This window comes from Ovis canadensis, chromosome 22 (genome assembly GCF_042477335.2).
Source record: "Ovis canadensis isolate MfBH-ARS-UI-01 breed Bighorn chromosome 22, ARS-UI_OviCan_v2, whole genome shotgun sequence".
Lineage (NCBI taxonomy): Eukaryota > Metazoa > Chordata > Mammalia > Artiodactyla > Bovidae > Ovis > Ovis canadensis.
Window position 1 is genome coordinate 59,327,807 of NC_091266.1, and position 18,890 is coordinate 59,346,696.

General features: G+C 54.9%; 1 protein-coding gene across 1 annotated transcript in view; it reads left to right on the forward strand.

The window, feature by feature from the left end:
* LHPP (phospholysine phosphohistidine inorganic pyrophosphate phosphatase) overlaps positions 1 to 18,890 on the forward strand; it is a 129,050-nt gene that overhangs the window by 35,034 nt on the left and 75,126 nt on the right. Inside the window, exon 6 of the mRNA XM_069566841.1 lies at positions 9,335 to 9,426. Within this exon, the coding sequence (XP_069422942.1) occupies positions 9,335 to 9,426 (92 nt within the window). The remainder of the gene's footprint in view (positions 1 to 9,334; positions 9,427 to 18,890) is intronic.

Sequence of the window (18,890 nt, forward strand, 5' to 3'; positions counted from 1 at the left end):
CCATGATCCTGAGAAACTCCATCACCTGTAAACTGTGCGTGTTTAATGGAAATGGAGACCGTTCAGACCACAGTGCTTAGCCCCAGAAGCCAGTGCTTGGCAGCCTGGAAGCTGAGAACCCCCATTTCACAGATGAAGAACCTGAGGCTTGAGCCCCACATGTGCCAGGCACACCTGGGACCTGTCACATTCCCGGGTACTTCGTGAAATCCTTACTCCAGTCCCCCATCGTGTGCTTGTGTTCCCATCTTAAGGTTAAGGCAGGGTTTCTCGGCCTTGGCACTGTTGACATTTTGGGGCCAGATCATTATTTGTGGTGAGGGTAACCCCCATCGTCCCCCAACTTCCATAGTGGCTCAGACGGTAAAGCGTCTGCCTACAATGCGGGAGACCTGGGTTCGATCCCTGGGTAGGGAAGACCCCCTGGAGAAGGAAATGGCAACCCACTCTAGTATTCTTGCCTGGAAAATCCCATGGACAGAGGAGCCTGGTGGGCTCTAGTCCATGCGGTTGCAAAGAGTTGGACGCGACTGAGCAACTTCACTTTCTTTTTTCAACCCCCATCGTCCCCCAGTTGTGAAGCCACAGATGTTCCCAGATGTTGCCAGATGTGCCGGGGAGCAAAATTGCCCCCAGTTGAGAACCAGGGCACTGTGGGGTGGTCACATGAAAGCTGCTGTTGGAGCCAGGATTCCTCTGCAGAGTGGACCGAGGCCCCCAGTCCCTCTGGGTCTCTGCTGCTCCCCAGTTTTCAGGGTGGTGGCAGCAACATGTCAGAACACTTAGCTTTGAAAAGGTGTATTTAGTATTGTGATATATTCCATTTTGAAATAAAATGTTAAAATATGTCTTGTTGGCAGAATATAGAAAATAAAGCTAGACAAGATTGCTGGTGGTAAGGGTGAGTACTCTGAGGACAGCCTATCGACAGTGGGGACGAGGGGACTTCCCTGGTGCCCAGTGGTTGAGACTCTGTGCTCCCAACGCAGGGGCCCAGGTTCGATCCCTGGTCAGGGAACTAGATCCCACATACCGCAACCAAGACCAGCGTGTCCAAAAAAAAAAATGGGGACGAGGTTTGTGGGTTTATTCAAAGAGAGCCAGGCATAAGACAAGGACTTTGCTGCGTCATTTTGTTTCCTGGTTCTCAGGGCATTCATTCGAAGTGTGGGCCATAAGGACAGTCTGTGCCCTTGGCGGGGAGGCCTGTGGGTGTGGCGTGAACATCTGCATGGAAGGCCCGTCTTCTCCCTTTTGTTGGCCGAGCCTTCTTCCAGCCCATCCTCCCCACCAGCTGGGTGCGTGGTCTTTGGGTGTCAGCTTGGGGACCACTTGCTGGGGTGGTGGGAGCATCGGGAGAGACAGGGCCTGAGCTGCTGCAGCCCAGCTTTGAACTTGGCTCTGCCTCCAGCCCTGGGTGGTGGTGGGGGGGTGGTTCCAGGAAATACCAGACCTAGGACTGCCTTTGTGCTTTTTCTCAGACATAAGGGACCTTTAAAACCTCCTGTCTCAGCTTTTCCCTAAGACGTTTCCTCCCCTAATGCCTTTTAAAGATTTTAAAGATTTTGCTTTCCTTCGCCTCAAAATACAATTAAAAATAAAAAAAATCTGATGATGAGGTAACTCATATTTGTTAAAGGAGGTGGATAAAATTCAGAAAGTACAAGGGAACAAAAAAATGTTCAACCCCTAACCTGGAATAACACAAATCATGCTTAATCTTTCCAATTTGTGGGGGGCGGGGGGGTCTGTGCACACATTTCTGGGGGCTTCTGACTTCCCAGCTGGCACTGGTGGTACAGAACCTGCTCCTCATTGCAGAAGACATAAGGGACATGGTTTCGTTCCCTGGGTCAGGAAGGTCCCCTGGAGAAGGACATGGCAACCCACTGTAGTATTCTTGCCTGGAGAATCCCATGGACAGAGGAGCCTCTAGTCCATGGGGTCGCAAAGAGTCAGACACGACTGAAGCAACTTAGCATGCATGCATACACACGTTTTTAACACAAAGTTGGATAATCCTGCATCTGCTGTTTGAAACCTGATTCCCATCCCTGCCCTGTAACTTTGGGAATAGTTTGCTTTGTGCAGATTCAGGCACTTCCACAAAGTAATTTTTGTGGCTACAGAGCATTCTGTCACAGTGACTACCTAATGTTCTTAAGCACAGGTTTGTCCTCCCAGCCCCTTGCCACCATAACGTGCTTTCGCAGTCCTCAGGAGTTGGACGTTTAGGTTGCTTTCAGTTTCCCTCTTGTACATAAGCCTCGTGAACACCCTCGTATTCCTTTGGTACATTTTAAATTGTTTTCCTAGAAATCCTGGGGGTGTGGCTGCCATGCCCTGACGCACATTGTTCATTTCCATTTCAGAAATGCCACAGCGATTCGGCTTCCTCGCCAGCTGTACTTGCAAGTGCTCATTTCCCAAAATCCTCACCAATGTCGTTATTTCTTACTTTATATAAAATAGCGACCTGGAGTTTTGCTGTGTTGATATATTCCTTACGAATGTGTCAGATGCTGGGGGAGCTACCTCAGCGATGACCAGCCTCCAGATGTGAGCCTGCAGGCTGAGGGTCTGGGGCTCCTCCCAGAGCTAGGTGTTTTCTCGAGGCGGCTCTAAGTAGGGGTCCGAGTCCCACAGGGCTGAAGTGCAGGCTGAGTCCACTGCTGCTTCACCACCAGCCCTGCTGCTTGGTACCCCATGGTGGGGAGAAGTGTCCCTCCTGGCAGAGCCTCGGAATCACTAGACATTTCATGAGAAATGAACTTTCTTGGGAAAGCTCTTTGGCATTCACTGGAAGTTGTGTTCCAAACATCGCCACTTGTTGGAATGGGTTCTTCCCCTGGCACCTAGGATGGCGGGAAGAGGAGACAGATAGATATTTGGGCAGATAGATATGGTGGGCAGATAGATATTTAAGAAGGACAAATGAATTCTGCATCTTGCACCCAGACCTGAAAACCTGCCTCAAGGGCTCTGGTGCTGCCTCCGGCTCCTGCATCTCTGTTCCGTGGGAGCCGACCGCTTGGTGTGTGGGTCTCCATCTTCCCTGCACCATATTGCAGTCAGAAAGGAAGTGCAATCCAGGCCTGACAGGTAGGGTTTTTTTATTTCCCCCGACAGCGCACCTCTTGACCTCTATCTTCTTGCCAATGATTTTTTAAATCCTAAATGATTTGGCAATAATTGCTCCTCCTTGCGTGGTTATTGCCCTTCACCGATAGTAAATCTGTGAGATTCCCCAGGGGCTGGAGCGCGTTTGGTATGCGGAGCCCACAACCTGGCCCAGACAGGCCTCGCTGCGCCTGCGGCTGCAGACCCCGGGGGTCCTGCACCCTGCCCCTCCCCTCCGCCCACCCACAGCTCTGGGCTCTGCCAGGGCTTAGCCGTTGGGTTATCAGGCAGAACTGTAGCTGCTGCTCCTCAGTGAGCTTCTTCCAATGGCCCAGGTTTCCCTGGTTCTGCCTCCATGGGTCCCACCCGCAAACGTTCTCATGCAGAAAGGCCCAGAGCCTCTGTTCTGAGTGGGGAGGAATTTCTGCTGCATGCGCACGTGTGTGTGTGTGTGCGCGCGCGCGCAAAACTGTATTTTCCCCAGAGCGAGAAAGATGCCAGGCATGACGTTTAATAATTGGAAGACCGTTTCATTTCCAAGGAGCCTTTTAGCAGGGTGGCCCCCAGGATCCCTGGCAGCGGAGGACAGGGTCCTAAGCTGGAGCTGCAGTGGATGTTTAGAGGCTGACCTGTCAGTGTCAGGACAGCTCCCTGAGAAGTCAACACAGAATCTCCCACTGGAGCTTGTGGCCAGCCTGCTGCCTAGGCCGGGTGCCCCCCTGCCCCAGCCCTCTCCTGCCAGGTGAGCTGTGTGTTTGCCCAGGTGACCTGGCTTTGCAGGTACCCTTAGACTCGCGTGTGTGTGCAGCGTCTCTGGGGCGGGTCCCACTTCAGGGAACGTGGGTTGCCACTGGTTTTTTCTTCTTGGGTGACGGATGATTTCCACACACTGCATGGGAGCTTGTAGACACGAAAATGAACCTATTTGGATTTGACAGTGTTTTCCCCAGCATCACTTTCTAGGAAAAAAAAAAAATTCCAGCTTTGCCATATCTGAATACTTGCCTGCGGTACTATTATTAACTTAATGTTTCTTTAAATTGATTCATTCTATATACTTAAGTGTATTCTAAAAGAAACTTTTGATTCCTACTCTAAATGGGAAACCAGAATCATCACCATAAATAGATTACTCTAAAAATAACTACTAATGGTCGTATTAAAAATGTACATCCTGTTCTACCTAAGATCAAATCGTACATCAATAGTACGTGTAACACTCGTTGGCGAACATGAGTTTGGGTGAAGGAAAGCCCAGAGGTGTGTGAAGTTTGGGACAAAATGCAGTGTATTTCAGGTACCTCATATGTTCCGCAGGGGGCGCAGCTCCTAGCAGTCAGCGGAATTCTCAGCCCTCGTGGTCATCAGCCACCTGCTCAAGCTCCCTGGGGCCCTTGTCCTGCAGTAGCTTCTCTGACGGAGATCCCTCTGGTCTCTGCTGGAATATGACTAAGTGACCAGGGTCTGGTACCTCTGAGGCAGCCCGTGCTAATTGTTAGAAACCGCCGTGTTCACCTCAAACTGCCTCCCTGGCGCCCGGGCGGCACCCGCTCAGCCTTTGTCCCCTTGTCTACAGGTGCCTCATGATTCCTCATTATTTGAAGGCCCATTCGGGAGATGCTTCCAAGGACATTTGCTTCAGGTTTATTGACCTGTGGTTGACACACGTGTGGTGTCTTCTTCGGCAAAGGCTGTCACCTTTCCTCCTCCTATACCCCCTAGCCTGGTTGATACCTCATTCCCTTCAGATCCAAACTCAAAACCTCACCTCCTCCAGGAAGCCTTCCCTGACCACTGCGAGCCCCACGAAGTCAGGCTTGACCACATCCTGCTTTTTTTCCTCCCTGCGCTTTATCACGGGTCCTGGCTAAGTGTATGTAAAATTACCTCATGAACATCTGTCTTCTGCCTTCCACTGGGAGCTTCACAAGCGCAGGGACTGTATTTCTAAGTCACTGCATCCCCACTGCCCGGCCCATAGAGGACCTGATACAGAAGGGCCCTGGAGCACTGAGGCCCGTCGTGAGGACTGTGGACTGTCTCTTATAGGGCTAGATTAGGAGTTTCCTCAATAAAATGTTTCCTAATATATTTTCCTTTTAAACACGTACAGATAGCTTATTATGTCCAGGCACTGCCCTGGATGCTTAACTTTCATGTTTCTGTTTAAATATCACATTAGTTGTACCCATTGTACAGACTGAAGTGGATCACGAGATTGCAGGGCTAGCCCGTCGCACAGCTGGGACCTCAGGCCGACTTTCTGTGTCCCCATTTGAGCCTTGAGCTCAGTCTGACAAGTCTGCTGGCCGCATGGGGCCGGCCTCTGTATTCCCTGTCTCCGCCCCTACCACTCTGAGATGGAAGGGCCATTCCATCTGGATTCCTCACGGGCAGAGTTCAAACAGATGGGTAAGAGTCCCCTAGTTTGTGACTGCTTCACGGTCATCATTTTTACTTTTCTTGGTTTTGGTTTCTGCATTTGTTCACTGGTTGGCCCTACCCAGCATCTGAATTTCAGACAAACTTGTGGAATAATTGTCAGTTTCAAAGCCTGTCTCCCCGTCAACATCGGGACACTCACTGTGCCCCAGGAGCCCAGTTCCTCAGGCTGTCTGACCTCCGACCAAGGACATTTCTGATCAGACTTGGGAGCGTATCTGGAATGCGTTTGGTGTCTGATGTGTTAGACTTGACTTGCACTAGCAGAATCGTTTCCTGAAAATATTTTGGAGCTTTTAATCAGTGTGGTAGTTGAGTGAGGGAGGCTGCTCTTTTTCCTCTTTAAAAATACATTTATTTATGTAAAGAATCGACCCCAGTTGGATCCCTGGGTCAGGAAGATCCACTGGAGAAGGGATAGGTTACCCGCTCTAGTATTCTTGGGCTTCCCTTGTGGCTCAGCTGGCAAAGAATCCGCTGGCGGTGCGGGGAGACCTGGGTTTGATCCCTGGGTTGGGAAGATCCCCTGGAGAAGGGAAAGGCTACCCGCTGCAGTATCCTGGCCTGGAGAATTCCGTGGACTGTATAGTCCATGGGGTCGCAAAGAGTCAGACACGACTGAGCGGCTTTCACTTTCACGTAAAGAATATGAATCCATTTAAGTGGTAACGTTCATCGCACAGGTTGATATGTTGAAAGGACACCTACCAGTGATGGCTAAGGTTTCAGCAGCACGAATGCTGACTGTGCTGCTTGTCCCCCACTCTTGGTTGGTAACTGTTGAGCAGTTCTATGGTCTGGGCCTCTTAAGTGTCCTTGTTGGTTATCCATTTTAAATATAGCAGTGTGTACACCTGTTCATCCCAAACTCTCTATCCCCCTTCCCAGTCCTTCCACCAGCCACCATAAGTTCACTGTCTAAGTCTTCCAGCTGTTTTTAAGTTTTTCTCCTTGTCGTTGGTTTTGAGCAATTTGACTGTGTTGTGCTTCGATGTAACTTTCTTCATGTTTCTTGGGCTTGGTATTGATTGGGATCTTGGAGCTGTGGATTTATCATTTTTGTTGAGTTTGGAAATTTTTCAGACAGTATTTCATCAAATATTGTTTCCGTCTCCTCTCTGAACATCTTGCTTTCAGGGATTCCAGTTACACCAGGCCTTTTGAAGTTTCGTCATTTGGTCATTTTCTTAAAAATATATATATATATATTTTTTTTCTCTGTGTTTCATTTGGGATTGTTTCTATTGCTGTGTCAAGTTCATTAATCTTTTTCTTCCTCATTGTCTTACCTGGATTTAATCTCATCAAGTGTTTTTGTGTTTCCTTCCAGACATTGTAGTTTTCCCTTTTAGAAGCTTGATTTGGATATTTGTCTCTGCTTAAATTTGGGAACATATGGAATACAGTTATAACAACTGCTTCAGTGTCCTTGTCTGCTGATTCTTACATCTGGGTCAATTCCAGTTCAGTTTTGGTTGATTTTCCTCTTCATTGTGTGTCATTCTTTGTCATCTTTGCATGGATGGGTTTCATTTTTATTAAATTTTATCTTTCCGAGTGCTGGACATTTCTGTGTGGGTGCTGAGTCGTTTCAGTCGTGTCTGACTCTTTGTGATGCCACGGACTGAAGCCCACCAGGCTCCTCTGTCCATGGAATGCTCCAGGCCAGAATACTGGAGTGGGTTGCCATGCCCTCCCCCAGGGGATCTTCCCCACCTAGGGATTGAACCCACCTCTCTTTACTGCTAGTGCCACCTGGGAAATACTTTTGAGCTTTGTTCTGGGATATAGTCAAGTCACTTGGGAATAGTTCGATCCTTCCAGATCTTGCTTTTGAAATTAGGGAGGCAGCACAGAGCAGGGTTTACCCTAGGGCTGGGTATTCCTCACTGCTGAGTCGAGACACTTCTCTGAATGTTCCCTGGTGCCCTGTGCATTATAACATTTTCCAGTCTGACTTTCCAGGCTGATTGGTGGGAACAGGCGCCATTCCCCAACTCCGCAGGAGGTCCCGGCTCTGTTTTAATTTTTGGTGTGACTCTTCCCCTGGCCTCGGGTGGTCTCCTCACTCACCTGTGCTCACCAGCAGTCTGCCCGACACTGCATCCTTCAGGGGGGACCTTCTGTAGATCTCCCTGTCCTCCCAGTGCCTGCTCTTCTCCGATACCCTGCCTCGGTCTCCCAGCTCTGAGCTGCACCTGCTCAATTCAGGGGGTCCGGGCTCTGCCTGACTCCCCCTCCCTGTGCTCACAGTCTGGAAACCCTGAAGGCAGTCACAGGGCTGTCTCTCCTGTATCTCAGCACTTGTCCCTCACTGCTTGATGTCCAGTGTCTTGAAAACTGTGATTACATCTGGTTTGTCTAGTTTTCGAGTTGTTTCAGGTGGGAAGGGGCTGCTTTTAGAAATGATACCCAGGCTGTGAGTGTTTCGTGCACGTGTGTGTGTGTCTTTCTGTTTGTATAAATTTTTTGTTTTTTATAAGTGGTAAACTCAGCATTGAAAGTAAAAGCTTTTCCCTTGGGGCTACAAAGACTGGCCAGAAATTCGCTTGGCTTTTACAAAATAACCTGGTTACAGAGTATTTGTGAAAGTAAAAGTCGCTCAGTCGTGTCCAACTCTTTGCAATCCCATGGACTGTAAAGTCCATGGAATTCTCCAGGCCAGAATACTGGAGCGGGTAGTCTTTTCCTCCTTCAGGGGATCTTCCCAACCCAGGGATCAAACCCAGGTCTCCTGCATTGCAGGTGGATTCTTTACCAGCTGAGCCCCAAGGGAAGCCCTACAGAGGTTTTGGCTGGCGGTAAAATCCAGCCTGTGTTCGAGCAGAGGTGAGACAGTGTCAACTCCCCGTGTGTCCCTGTGGCACCTGTGTGTTTATTTCTGGCTGTGCTGGGTCTTCATTGCTGCGCGGGCTTTTGCCTAGTTGGGGGAGCCGGGGCTGCTCTCTGGTTGCAGAGCATGGGCTTCTCATTGTGGGGGCTTCTCTCATTGCGAGCACGGGCTCTAGGGCTCTAGAGCTTCAGCACCTGTGGCTCCCCAGCGCTGGAGCCCAGGCTCGGTACCCATGGCTCCCCAGCACTGGAGCCCCAGCTCAGTACCTGTGGCTCCCCAGCGCTCGAGCCCAGGCTCGGTGCCCGTGGCTCCCCAGCGCTCGAGCCCAGGCTCGGTGCCCATGGCTCCCCAGCTATCGAGCCCAGGCTCGGTACCCGTGGCTCCCCAGCGCTCGAGCCCCCGCTCAGTACCTGTGGCTCCCCAGCGCTCGAGCCCAGGCTCGGTACCCGTGGCACCCCAGCGCTGGAGCCCAGGCTCGGTACCCGTGGCTCCCAGCGCTCGAGCCCAGGCTCGGTGCCTGTGGCTCCCCAGTGCTCGAGCCGAGGCTCGGTACCTGTGGCTCACGGGCTTAGTTGCTCCTCAGCATGGGGGATCTTCCCAGATCAGGGATTGAACCTGAGTGCCCTGCATTGACAGGCGGATTCTTTACCGCTCAGCTGCCAGGGAAGCCCACCTCGTATCACTTTGATACCTGTTGGTTGATTTTACATTCTGCAAATATGTACCATTCAGAGCTGCAGCCCATGGCAGGCAGTGGGAGATATATTCAAGCAGGTTGACTTTTAGTCAATATGACAACAGTCTTACCTTGTTTAATGTGTACGATGGTGGTTTGAAACATCAAATCAAGAGGTTTACGATGTCAGAAAAGATGAGGGAGGGCAGGAAGAAAGCTGTCCTGACACCGCTTCTCAGCGCCTTTCACTGTCTGCCCGACAGGCCATCATGATTGGGGACGACATCGTGGGCGATGTGGGCGGTGCCCAGCGGTATGGGATGAGAGCCCTGCAGGTGCGGACTGGGAAGTTCAGGTAAGTGCCCCGTGGGAGCCTGCCTCCGTCAGCCTGACTGCCTCGTGGATTCCAGGGTTTCGTTTTTCGTCTCCAAAATAAAGGGCGTTCTTCTTTCCAGATGGAAGAGCAGACTGTGGGCATCCGGTGACTTTTTGGTAACTGTGCCCTGGAGAGGCCTGGGTGCCTGTTAGTAGCAGAGAAAGTAGGTAGGGAAAGCAGCTTTTGATACGGGGTCTGAGTTTCAGACCTGGGGTTGGAGAAGGGTGCCGTGCGGAAACCACGCACTGAAGGCTCTGGCCGGCTGCGGAGCCCACTGCCCGCATAGCCTGGGCCCCGTGCCCTTGGCCCCGTGGCAGACGGGTCGCTCTGCTCAGAGGGTACAGCTGCTGTGCGCACGACTCCTCTGGCCACTACCCATCCTTTCCCTCCATGTGTCTGGCTCTCTTGCCTAAAGCTGACCCTTGTGTGGTCAGGGATGAGTCAGGGACACCTGGGAGCTGAGCCTCCATCTCCAGAGTGTCTTCTCTGCTGGGAGGTGAGCCTGGCTTCGCGTGGGTCGCCATCGGGCGCCTGTCGGGGTCTGGGCCCTTGCTGCGTGTGGAGGTACCCTGCGGCGTCCAAGTGTGGCTCTCTTGCCCGTCTCAGACATCAGAGTGTTGTCCCGCCTGACTCTAGGTGGTTTTGACTGTGACCATTCAGAGGAAGTACTGTTTTGTGGTTGCTGCAGAGACTTACTTAAAACGTGGTTGCCTTGGGTATTTGGATGTGGGGTGGGGGTGGCGAGGATGGACCACATCAGCTCTGAGCAGTCTGCTTAGACCGGGTCAGAGGAGTCGATTCGAGGGTCTGACCCTCACTCTGAGGCGCGTCTCCTGTGTGAGAGACCCAGGGGGCCTTTGGGTTTGGGACAGGTGGGGGAACACCAGGTGAGTGAGCAAGTCTTAGCGTCCCTGGGGGTCTGGGGCCAAGAAGTCCCTTCCAGCCTCTTTCTGGCCCTCCCAGGGTGTCAGAGGACCACCTTGAACCCCCAGTATGCCTTGAAATTTGGACCTCCTTTCTCCCTGACGTCCTCAAATGAGGGTTTCCAGGATTTCCTGGGTCTCCTGGGCTGTGTCCAGCTTATGTCTGACTCAAAGCCTTGTCCACATTCTCTCCCCCGTGGTTCTTTGTCCCCCTCCCTCCGAGTTGCTGAGCAGGAGGACTTGGCGCCCTGATGCTCTGCTGGACGGTGCTGCCGAGTCCCTGGTGCCACCTGTCAGGAGCCGGTCTGGCCCAAGGAGCTCCTGTGAGCACAGGCGCAGGAGTGGGGCCTCCTTGCTGAGAACACGATGCTGAGGCTCAGAGCGGGGTGAAGAGTGAGAACCATGTCGTGTTTTTTTTTTTTGGTACTGGTCTATTTCTGATTTCTTAGGAAGAAAAACATGTCTGCTAGGATTAAATGTAGCTGCGGTTGGGGTCTTTCTGGCCAGCCCAAGCCATGCCTCTGTAGCCGAGAAGGTCCTGCCTTTGCCCCAGGCCCCACATGTGCCCCTGGGTCGCTCAGTCCCTGAGGAAGGTCCACATGTGTGGTCAGGAAGCCCACCAGTGGGCAGGTGGGCATGGGGGCAGCTGTGTCCCACCGCACACCACTGGGGTCGGCACTTTTCTGAGGCCCCTGTCGCCTCATCTCCTGGAGAGAGAAACCGATCAACAGTCAGCCTAATTGATGACATACGGATATTCTGGTAACATTTGGATATTTTACAAAACCAGGATAGTATTCCAGCTGCCTCCTTCTCGAGCCACATTTTCTGCCATCTCTGCTCTCCAGCGTCTTGCTGTCTAATGCAGTGGCCACAAGCCTCAGGTGCTGGGGAGCCCTGGAGATGAACCTGGGTTAAAAGTGGGCATACACGAGAATTCAAGGACTCGGTGGGAGAAGAACGTGAAAAGGCCCATTCGTAATATTTCATACCGATCACGTGTTGCAGTCCTGATGCCTTATGTTAATTTCACCTGCTTGTTCTCATTCTTGGCAACACGGCTGCTAGAGGGTCCTGGCTCGCTTCGCCACTCGCACCCGTCTGGGTGCCTATCTGGTGGACAGTGGGGCCCCTGCACGGCCGCCTTCTCCCTGCAGATGGCACTCTGGGTGCACGAGGCCTGTGTGGCACTTGCTCGCGGCAGGCCCTGTAGCTGGCTTGGGGCCAGTGAGCAGCCTTGGCACTTTGGCACCCTGGGGACTGGGCCAGCATTCCAACCCTCCAACCCCCCACCTCCCCACCCCCTGGGGCAGCACCCAACTTCCCCCTCAGGGTTGCCCCGCCTGCCCCCTGGAGCTCTCCACCCCTCTGGCCACCTCTGAGAGCTGGCCACACTAGGTCTGAAGGTCGTCGTGGCCCATGTCTGCACTAGACAGGAACTGGGCGGGGACAGTGAGGCGTCCTTACTGTGCGCTGGGCCTCTCCTCTGAGTGGCCCGAGTGGGTGCACTGTGTCCCCTGCTGGTGGCCCTGGACCAGCCCTGACTGCACTGGGGGATTGAGGCAGGTGGAAGCTGGCCTTGTCCCAGGGCACAGGTGGCAGAGAACCCTGGAGTGAGGAGCCGGGTGCTCACGCTGGGCCACGTGGCTTCTCCACTGGCTGGAGGCCAAGGGCCGCATGGGGAGGCTGAGCAAGTGTGAATCTCAATGGGGGTCCGGCCTCTGGGACTGGAGTGGGTGGCGCTGGTGGCCTCTGGACAGCCCCCCTGCAGGTGCCCCTCAGGCCAGCATCTTTTGGTTGTGCACGCACACACACACACACGTGCATGTGCGAGGCTGTGGGTCCAGCCACGGCACTGCTGGGCTCATGGGACTTGGACTTGCCCATGGCTGGGAGGTCTCCCCGTGACCTCCCACGTCTTCGTCCTCGTCTCTCCTTCCTGCTTGTATCGCACAATGGCCCAAAGAGAAAAGGGTGAAGTGTCAGAGTGGGGCGAGGTCACGGGGTCCTGAGCCTCGGAAGGAGGGCTTCATAGGGCCTGTCTCTACCGTTACCGGCAGGAAGGCTCAGGGCCTGCAGGAAGGGGGCCGGGCCCCCTCCAGCAACACCAGTGTCTGGAGCCAGCAAAGCTCCCAGGGCAGACAGCGTGCAAACACAACCCGCCCAGCAGGGCAGCAGAGCCGTGGCTGAAACCACACAAAGCTTGCTGATCGTACCTGCTCTGCCTGGAAGTCCAGCCCAGCCAGGGTGTGGTTCTCACCCGGCTGGCAGGTAAAGGCCTTTCGGGCGTTCCCCCTACTTGCCCCTTCCTGGCATGTGTGACGCACCAGGGCTGCCGGCAGAACCTTCCAGCCTGAAGCCAGAAGCTGCTGCTCCTCCAGCTCTGTAAGGCCCCGTCCCGACTGCCCCGGGGCCCCGGGCCCCTCGATGACAGGTCCTCACAGTTCCAGTGAGTCCCGGAGATCAGGCTGCAGGCTCCCCCGCTGCCAGGGGCCTTCCCAGCTGAGTTGGCTACAGCCTTGCCCCAGGCCACCTGGCGAGGTTTGGCAGAGGCTGGGCTGGAGCCTGGTTGCTCCGCCCCCAGGTGGGTGCTTCTGCCTCTGTTTTCTTCCTGGGAACACCGAGACCTTGAGGTCAGATTCCAGGAGCTGCAGGAGTCGTTCCCAGCCGTGCTTCAGGGCGCAGGCAGGGCTCGGTGGCTGAGTGATGCAGGGCTGGGCTGGGAGAGCTGCCGCCCCCACCCCCGGGCACCATGGCTCTCTTCCTCTCTCCTAAGGACAGGCCTCATCTTCCGTGGGAGCCGGGCCCTGTGTCCCCTTATTTTGACAAATTCAGGCTAGAGACGTCCTTCCCAGCAGCGAGATGCCGTCTCCCCAGTGGAGGAGGAGGCGCTCAGGACATCTCGCTGACCCTTCACACCTCCTGACAGCCCCACCTGACCCCTCCTCCCAGGGACACACCAGGAACGGAGCGAGGACCCCTGGACGGCTGCCCCTTGCATGCTGCACAGCAGGCGTCACATTGCAGGGCCCACGCTGGTCGTGCTGTGTCAGTAACTCGGCCGCGTGGAGCCTGCTCTGGGTGTCCTCTTACTTGTTATTTACTCATGGCGGGATGGTGTTTTATGAGCCCAGAACGTTCTTGACAAGCGGTTTGCCCTTTTGGACTTGGGAGGGGCCCTCGACTGGGGCTGGCGCTCCGTCCACACCGAAGCTGGGCTGGGGCTAGGGTCCCCATAGTCACTGTTCTCTTAGCTGGGGGTGAGGGGGGCAGGCAGATTTCAGCCACTTTGCACAAGGCTGGAGGATGTGGGGCGCAGAGAATCTGGTGGTGGAACCAGAGGCTGGCGTGGAACCCGCCAGGTCCGACTCAGCCCTGACACAGCGGCTGCCCGAGCCTGGCCCTTGACCCTGTCTCCCATCACTTTGCAGCCACTGACTTCAAAGCTTCTTAGGAGGCTCTGGTTCCTCTTTGGAATGAGATGGAGTTTTCTTCTAGGGCCAGGTGGTATTTGAAGGAAGTGAGCGCACCTGGGCTTTGGCTTTCCAGCAGTCACAGTTGTCACCATGAGACTCTTGGAGGCCAGGGTTGTGGGTGGTGGCCTGGCCGGCAGACCCAGGGGTCGGGAGCCCACCAACCCTGGTCCCATCATGGAGCACGTGTGCTCCAGGCGGGACCCTCTGCCTTGCGGAGTGAGTGCTCCTGAGCCTCGGGCCTCTGGGAGACGCTCCCGGCCAGGGAGAGGGCTCCACGTAGCTTTAGGTGGGGCTGCAGGCTGGGGACAGAGACTGGAGATGGCCAGCTACTGCCTGGCCACAGCCCGGCCGCCCAGCTGCGGAGAACCAGTTAGTACCTGGCTCGGGGGCCTCACCCTTGGGTCCCACGGGCTCCATCCTGGCTGCCAGCTGGGGGACATCAGTGGACCAGCGGTCAGCCCAGCAGGCAGCCTCAGGCTGGGTTAGTCTGGAGCATGTAGAGCTCCTGGCCACAGCAATGGGTATGTGATCCGAGCTAGGCCTGGGATTTTCGAGAACCCCTAGGAAAGTCGCCAGTGAAATAGAAGCTGAGAAGTACCAGTAGCCATCTGTGTCATTCCAGGGGAAAGCCTGGACTAAGGGCGAAGCTGACAAGCAGGAAAGGAGAGCCTGGAGACAGAGAGGGAAGGAAAGGAAGAGAGAGTCCCAGTTGTTTGAGCATCTGGATCTGGCTCTGCCTGAAGCTGGTCCCACCTCTGGCCTTTGAAGTCCAGCGGGCCAGTGAATGAGCGTTTTGGTTAGCGATGCCCCAGGAGCAGTGTGGTACCACGGGGTTGGTCCAGAAAGCCGCTGAGGTCTCCCTCGAGCGGGTCAACCATGATGCGTGCCCACTGGGGAACCCGCCCCGGGGTGCTGCTGCTTTACGCAGGTGGATGACGTGGTGTGCTCAAACAACGCAGTTGGGAGTCCCTTCCTTTCTTTCTCTCTGTCTGCAGGCTCTCCTTTCCTGCTTGTGTGGTGTGCAAGCCCCGGTCTCCATGCTGCCCCCCAACTTTTTAAAATAGTCCTTGCAATGTTAGCATTTAGATAGAGTAAATTCTTTTATTGTAATCTGTATTTCTTTTCATTTCTGCCTACCGTTCTATTTCCAAAATTTAAAAAAACAGAATCCAGAGCATCTTCAATATAGTATCTATAATATTCCATTGTAACCCACAGTATTCAAAAACTACCAGACCTGCAAAAAACAAAAAAACCTCCCCAGAAAAGTATGGTCCCTATGCTAAAAATGTTAGACTTTCCCACGCTGCCCTTGCTGAGAGGCAAATAGAGAACTTGACAGTGGGCTTCAGCTCACAGCCCTGCTGGCTCACTCTCTCTGGAGCTCTGGAAAGCGCTGGAAGGATCCTCGTTTAACCTCAGAGGAGGCTGCCCCTGAAGGTGTATCAGAGCGGTCCCAGAATAGAATGGGCAGCCTGGAGAGGGGTGAGTGCTTGTCCCTGGAGACAAGCCGGGGCGGCTGCAGACGGCACTGCTGGGGCCAGAGCCCGGGGCTCAGTAAAGCCACACACTCGCCCTGAGTCTGCAGCCCTGAAATGGGCACCTGTGGGATGTTTCTGTCCTTCCAGTCCCACTCTCCCGCCGCCATCCCTGGGATGGCAGCATTACCGCCTCCCACTTGGAGATGTGAAAACTGCCGCCCAGGCAGGTGGGGGGCCCTGGGACTTGGTTATCCCAGCCCGGCCTGTCATTCACGCCTGATCCACCAGCCAGCCTTTGACTTCTTCCTCTCGGTCATGGGCTGTTAGCATCAGAGCTGGAGCCCAGGGGTTAAAGCCACAGGTATAGATGCAGGTGTGTGGGCGCATGAGCAGCAGAGATGGGAAGGAAAGGCATCTCCTTGTTACAGAGGGTTTGGTTTTATCTGTGCGTCCTTGTGTGTGTGCATGCTAAGTCAATTCAGTCACATCTGACTCTTTGCGACCCCATGGACTGTAGCCTGCCAGGCTTCTCGGCCCACGGGATCCTCCAGGCAAGAATACTGAAGTGGGTTGCTGTGCCCTCCTCCAGGGGATCTTCCTTCCCAACCCAGGGATCGAACCCGAGTCTCCCATGTCCCCTGCATTGGCAGGCGGGTCCTTTACCTCTAGCCCAACCGCGGGAGCCCTTTGCATCCTTGGGTATCTTCTGAGGGCTTCCCTGATAGCTCAGTTGGTAAAGAGTCCGCGTGTCTTCTAAATATTTCATAATGGAAGTGCAGCATTCTTATCAGAACAACAGTCTTTTTTTTTTTTTTAAACAGTCGTTTTTTAAAGTGCATCTGCGCCCCCTCCCATAGGTTTGTGAATTGGGGGAATTCTTAAGAAGAAAGACCACCTGAAAGGGGGACTTGGTTAGTTTAAAAACAAAGCAACCCAAGTGTTTCTGAGCCGGTGCATGGCTCTGCCCTGAGCCCCAGGGCCCAGCCAGGTTCCCTGCTCACACACAGGACCCTGGGTCAGTGGACACAGGCCTCCTCACAAGGCAGATTCCCTTCCTGGCCTGGGAGTGGGTGCTCCGGCTCCTCTGCTTTCGCGTCCAGTGCCAGGACATGGAGCATGGGTTGGGGGGGACAGTGTGCACCCTCTGAGTTCCTTCATCCAGCAAGGGGCAGGGTGGGGACCCTGGTCCCCGTGACGGAAATCAGTGCCTTCTCTGGGCCACCATACACATGCAGCCGTCTGTGACCTCCCCGCAGCAGCCCTCATCCCCCAAGGTCCCATACCCTGGCTCACACACACACACACTCACACACTCAACACACACATACACACACTCACACTCGCACACACTCACACACACACACTCTCTCTCACGCATACACACTCACACACACACACACACACACACACGGATTTGAACCTGAAGGGTGGCCGCCTGAGGGTGGGCTCCCAGCCGCCCCAGCACGGAGTGGGCGCCCAGGACCGTTGAATCTGCACTTGCAGACTATAGACCCCAGGCTGGGGGCGACGGGTGAGGGTATGTCGGGCAAAGGGGCCTGACTCAGCCTTCCCTGGACTGAGGGGGTCGTAAGGCGGGGTCAGGGCTCCCCTTACTGAAGGCCCAGGCGCCCCTCACCCACCGCTTTGATGTGTGCAGTCCAAGCCCACCTTACCCTTGGCATCTGGGATGATGCCTCTGACCCAGAGCAGGGAGGGGCCTGGTGGAGAAGACCCAAGAGGGTGGCCAGGGGCAGCCTCCAAGCCACACTGTGCCCTAGGAGGGCCCCGGGGGAGCATGCAGGGGGCCCCGCGCTGTCCTCCAGATGCTGCCCCCCGGGCCCCTCCTCCTCTGCCCGCTCCTGCCGTCCTCCACCCCTGGCTTCGCTGCCCACCCCCGCCCTCCAGTTAACCCTTCTTCCGCTCGCCGCTTTCAGCGGGGGCCAGCAGAGGGCACCTTGCTGCTGGCAAGTGGGGGCTTTGAGGGCAGGGTATACACCTGCACGCTCACGCACGCGCACACTCAGGCCCTGCAGCCCACCCACCCCTCCTCCCCGGGCCCTCACCCCTCCTCTGCCAGCCCTCGTGGAGAGCCTGGAGGTGCTGGGCCCGGCTGCGGAGAGACCCCCCTGGCAGTGGGATCCCAGGCCTCTCCCACCAGCCTCTCCCGTGCCCTTCTCCTCCTCCAGCTCCCCTGCAGCTGCTCAGGGGAGGGGGCCTGAGAACCCAGGGTTCCCAGGCGAGGGGCACCCCCCGGCACCCCTGTGAGCTCGCGGGGGAGACCGGGGCTCCACGGAGAAGGCTCCCTTCCATCCATCACCACGCCCATCCTCTGCTGGCCTAAATCCTGCCATCTTTAAGGCCTTCTCTGATGATGGATTCCTGGGATCCTCCCACCTGGACTGGCCTTAGGGGGCTCCCCCAGCTCCGTATGGGCCTCTGAGTGGCAGAGGGGCCATCTCAAGGTCAAGGGGCTCCCGTGGCAAGCTGGAGTCCATGTGGGCCCCCACTCCAGGCCGTTTCTCTTGTACCCCAAATACCCCTCACCTTGGGGGGATTACCTGGAGTTCCCATGGCCTGATAATTTCCAATCCTTTTTGGAGATTTCCAGAAAAGACAAATGCCATGGACCCTTCTCCCAGAGCCAGACCCTGCCCAGGTCTTCCGGTAATTCCATTGCCTCCTTTATAGAGAGGACGCTGCAGCCCTGGGGGCAAGTCCTATCTCTGGACTCCCATCTGGGGCGCCGAGGCCTCGCCTGTCTTGACACTGATGGTCTTAAAGATCCCAGGACAGTCATCTCGTCTGATACTCCCTCGTGATATGACCCAGGTTACGCACTTGGGGCCACAGTGTCACAGAAGCGATGCCGTGTGCGTCTCTGTGTCACGTTAGGAAGCGTGCGGTGCCCATTTGCCAACAACAGTGATGTTTCAGCCTATCTGATTAAGGTGGCGCCTGCCATACAGTTATGTAAAGTTATGGGTTTTCTTCCCTTTGTAATGAATAACTATCCGTGGGGAGACCCTGTGAGTAAGAATCCTGTTCCTCACTCTGCTTTCATCCACTATTTTTTTTTTTTTTAAATTTTTGGCTGTGCTGGAACATCACTGCCGCGAGGACCTGCCCTCTCGCTGTGGGGAGCGGGGGCTGCCCCCCAGTCGCGGGGCTCAGGCTTCTGGTTGCGGAACACGGGCTTCAATAGCTGCGGCTCGTGGACTCAGAGTTGGGGCTCCCGGGCTCTAGAGCCCAGGCTCAGCGGTCGTGGTTCACAGGCTCAGTTGGCATATGGAGGCTTCCCAGACCAGGGATCGAACCCGTGTCTCCTGCATTGGCAGGAGGATTCTTCCCCACTGAGCCACCAGGGAAGCCCCTGTCCACTAGTTTTAATGTCTGTTGTTGCTCCTTGAGCTAACTGTAATGGCCACCAAGTAAGTCCATCATTCATTCTTAACATTTGTGACTTATGCTGTATTGTACGGAAGAATGTTCTTTTCTCCCCACTTATTTATTTTTATCTGTGTGGACTCAAGGATTCCTGTGTAACCCACTAGGTGATAATCTAT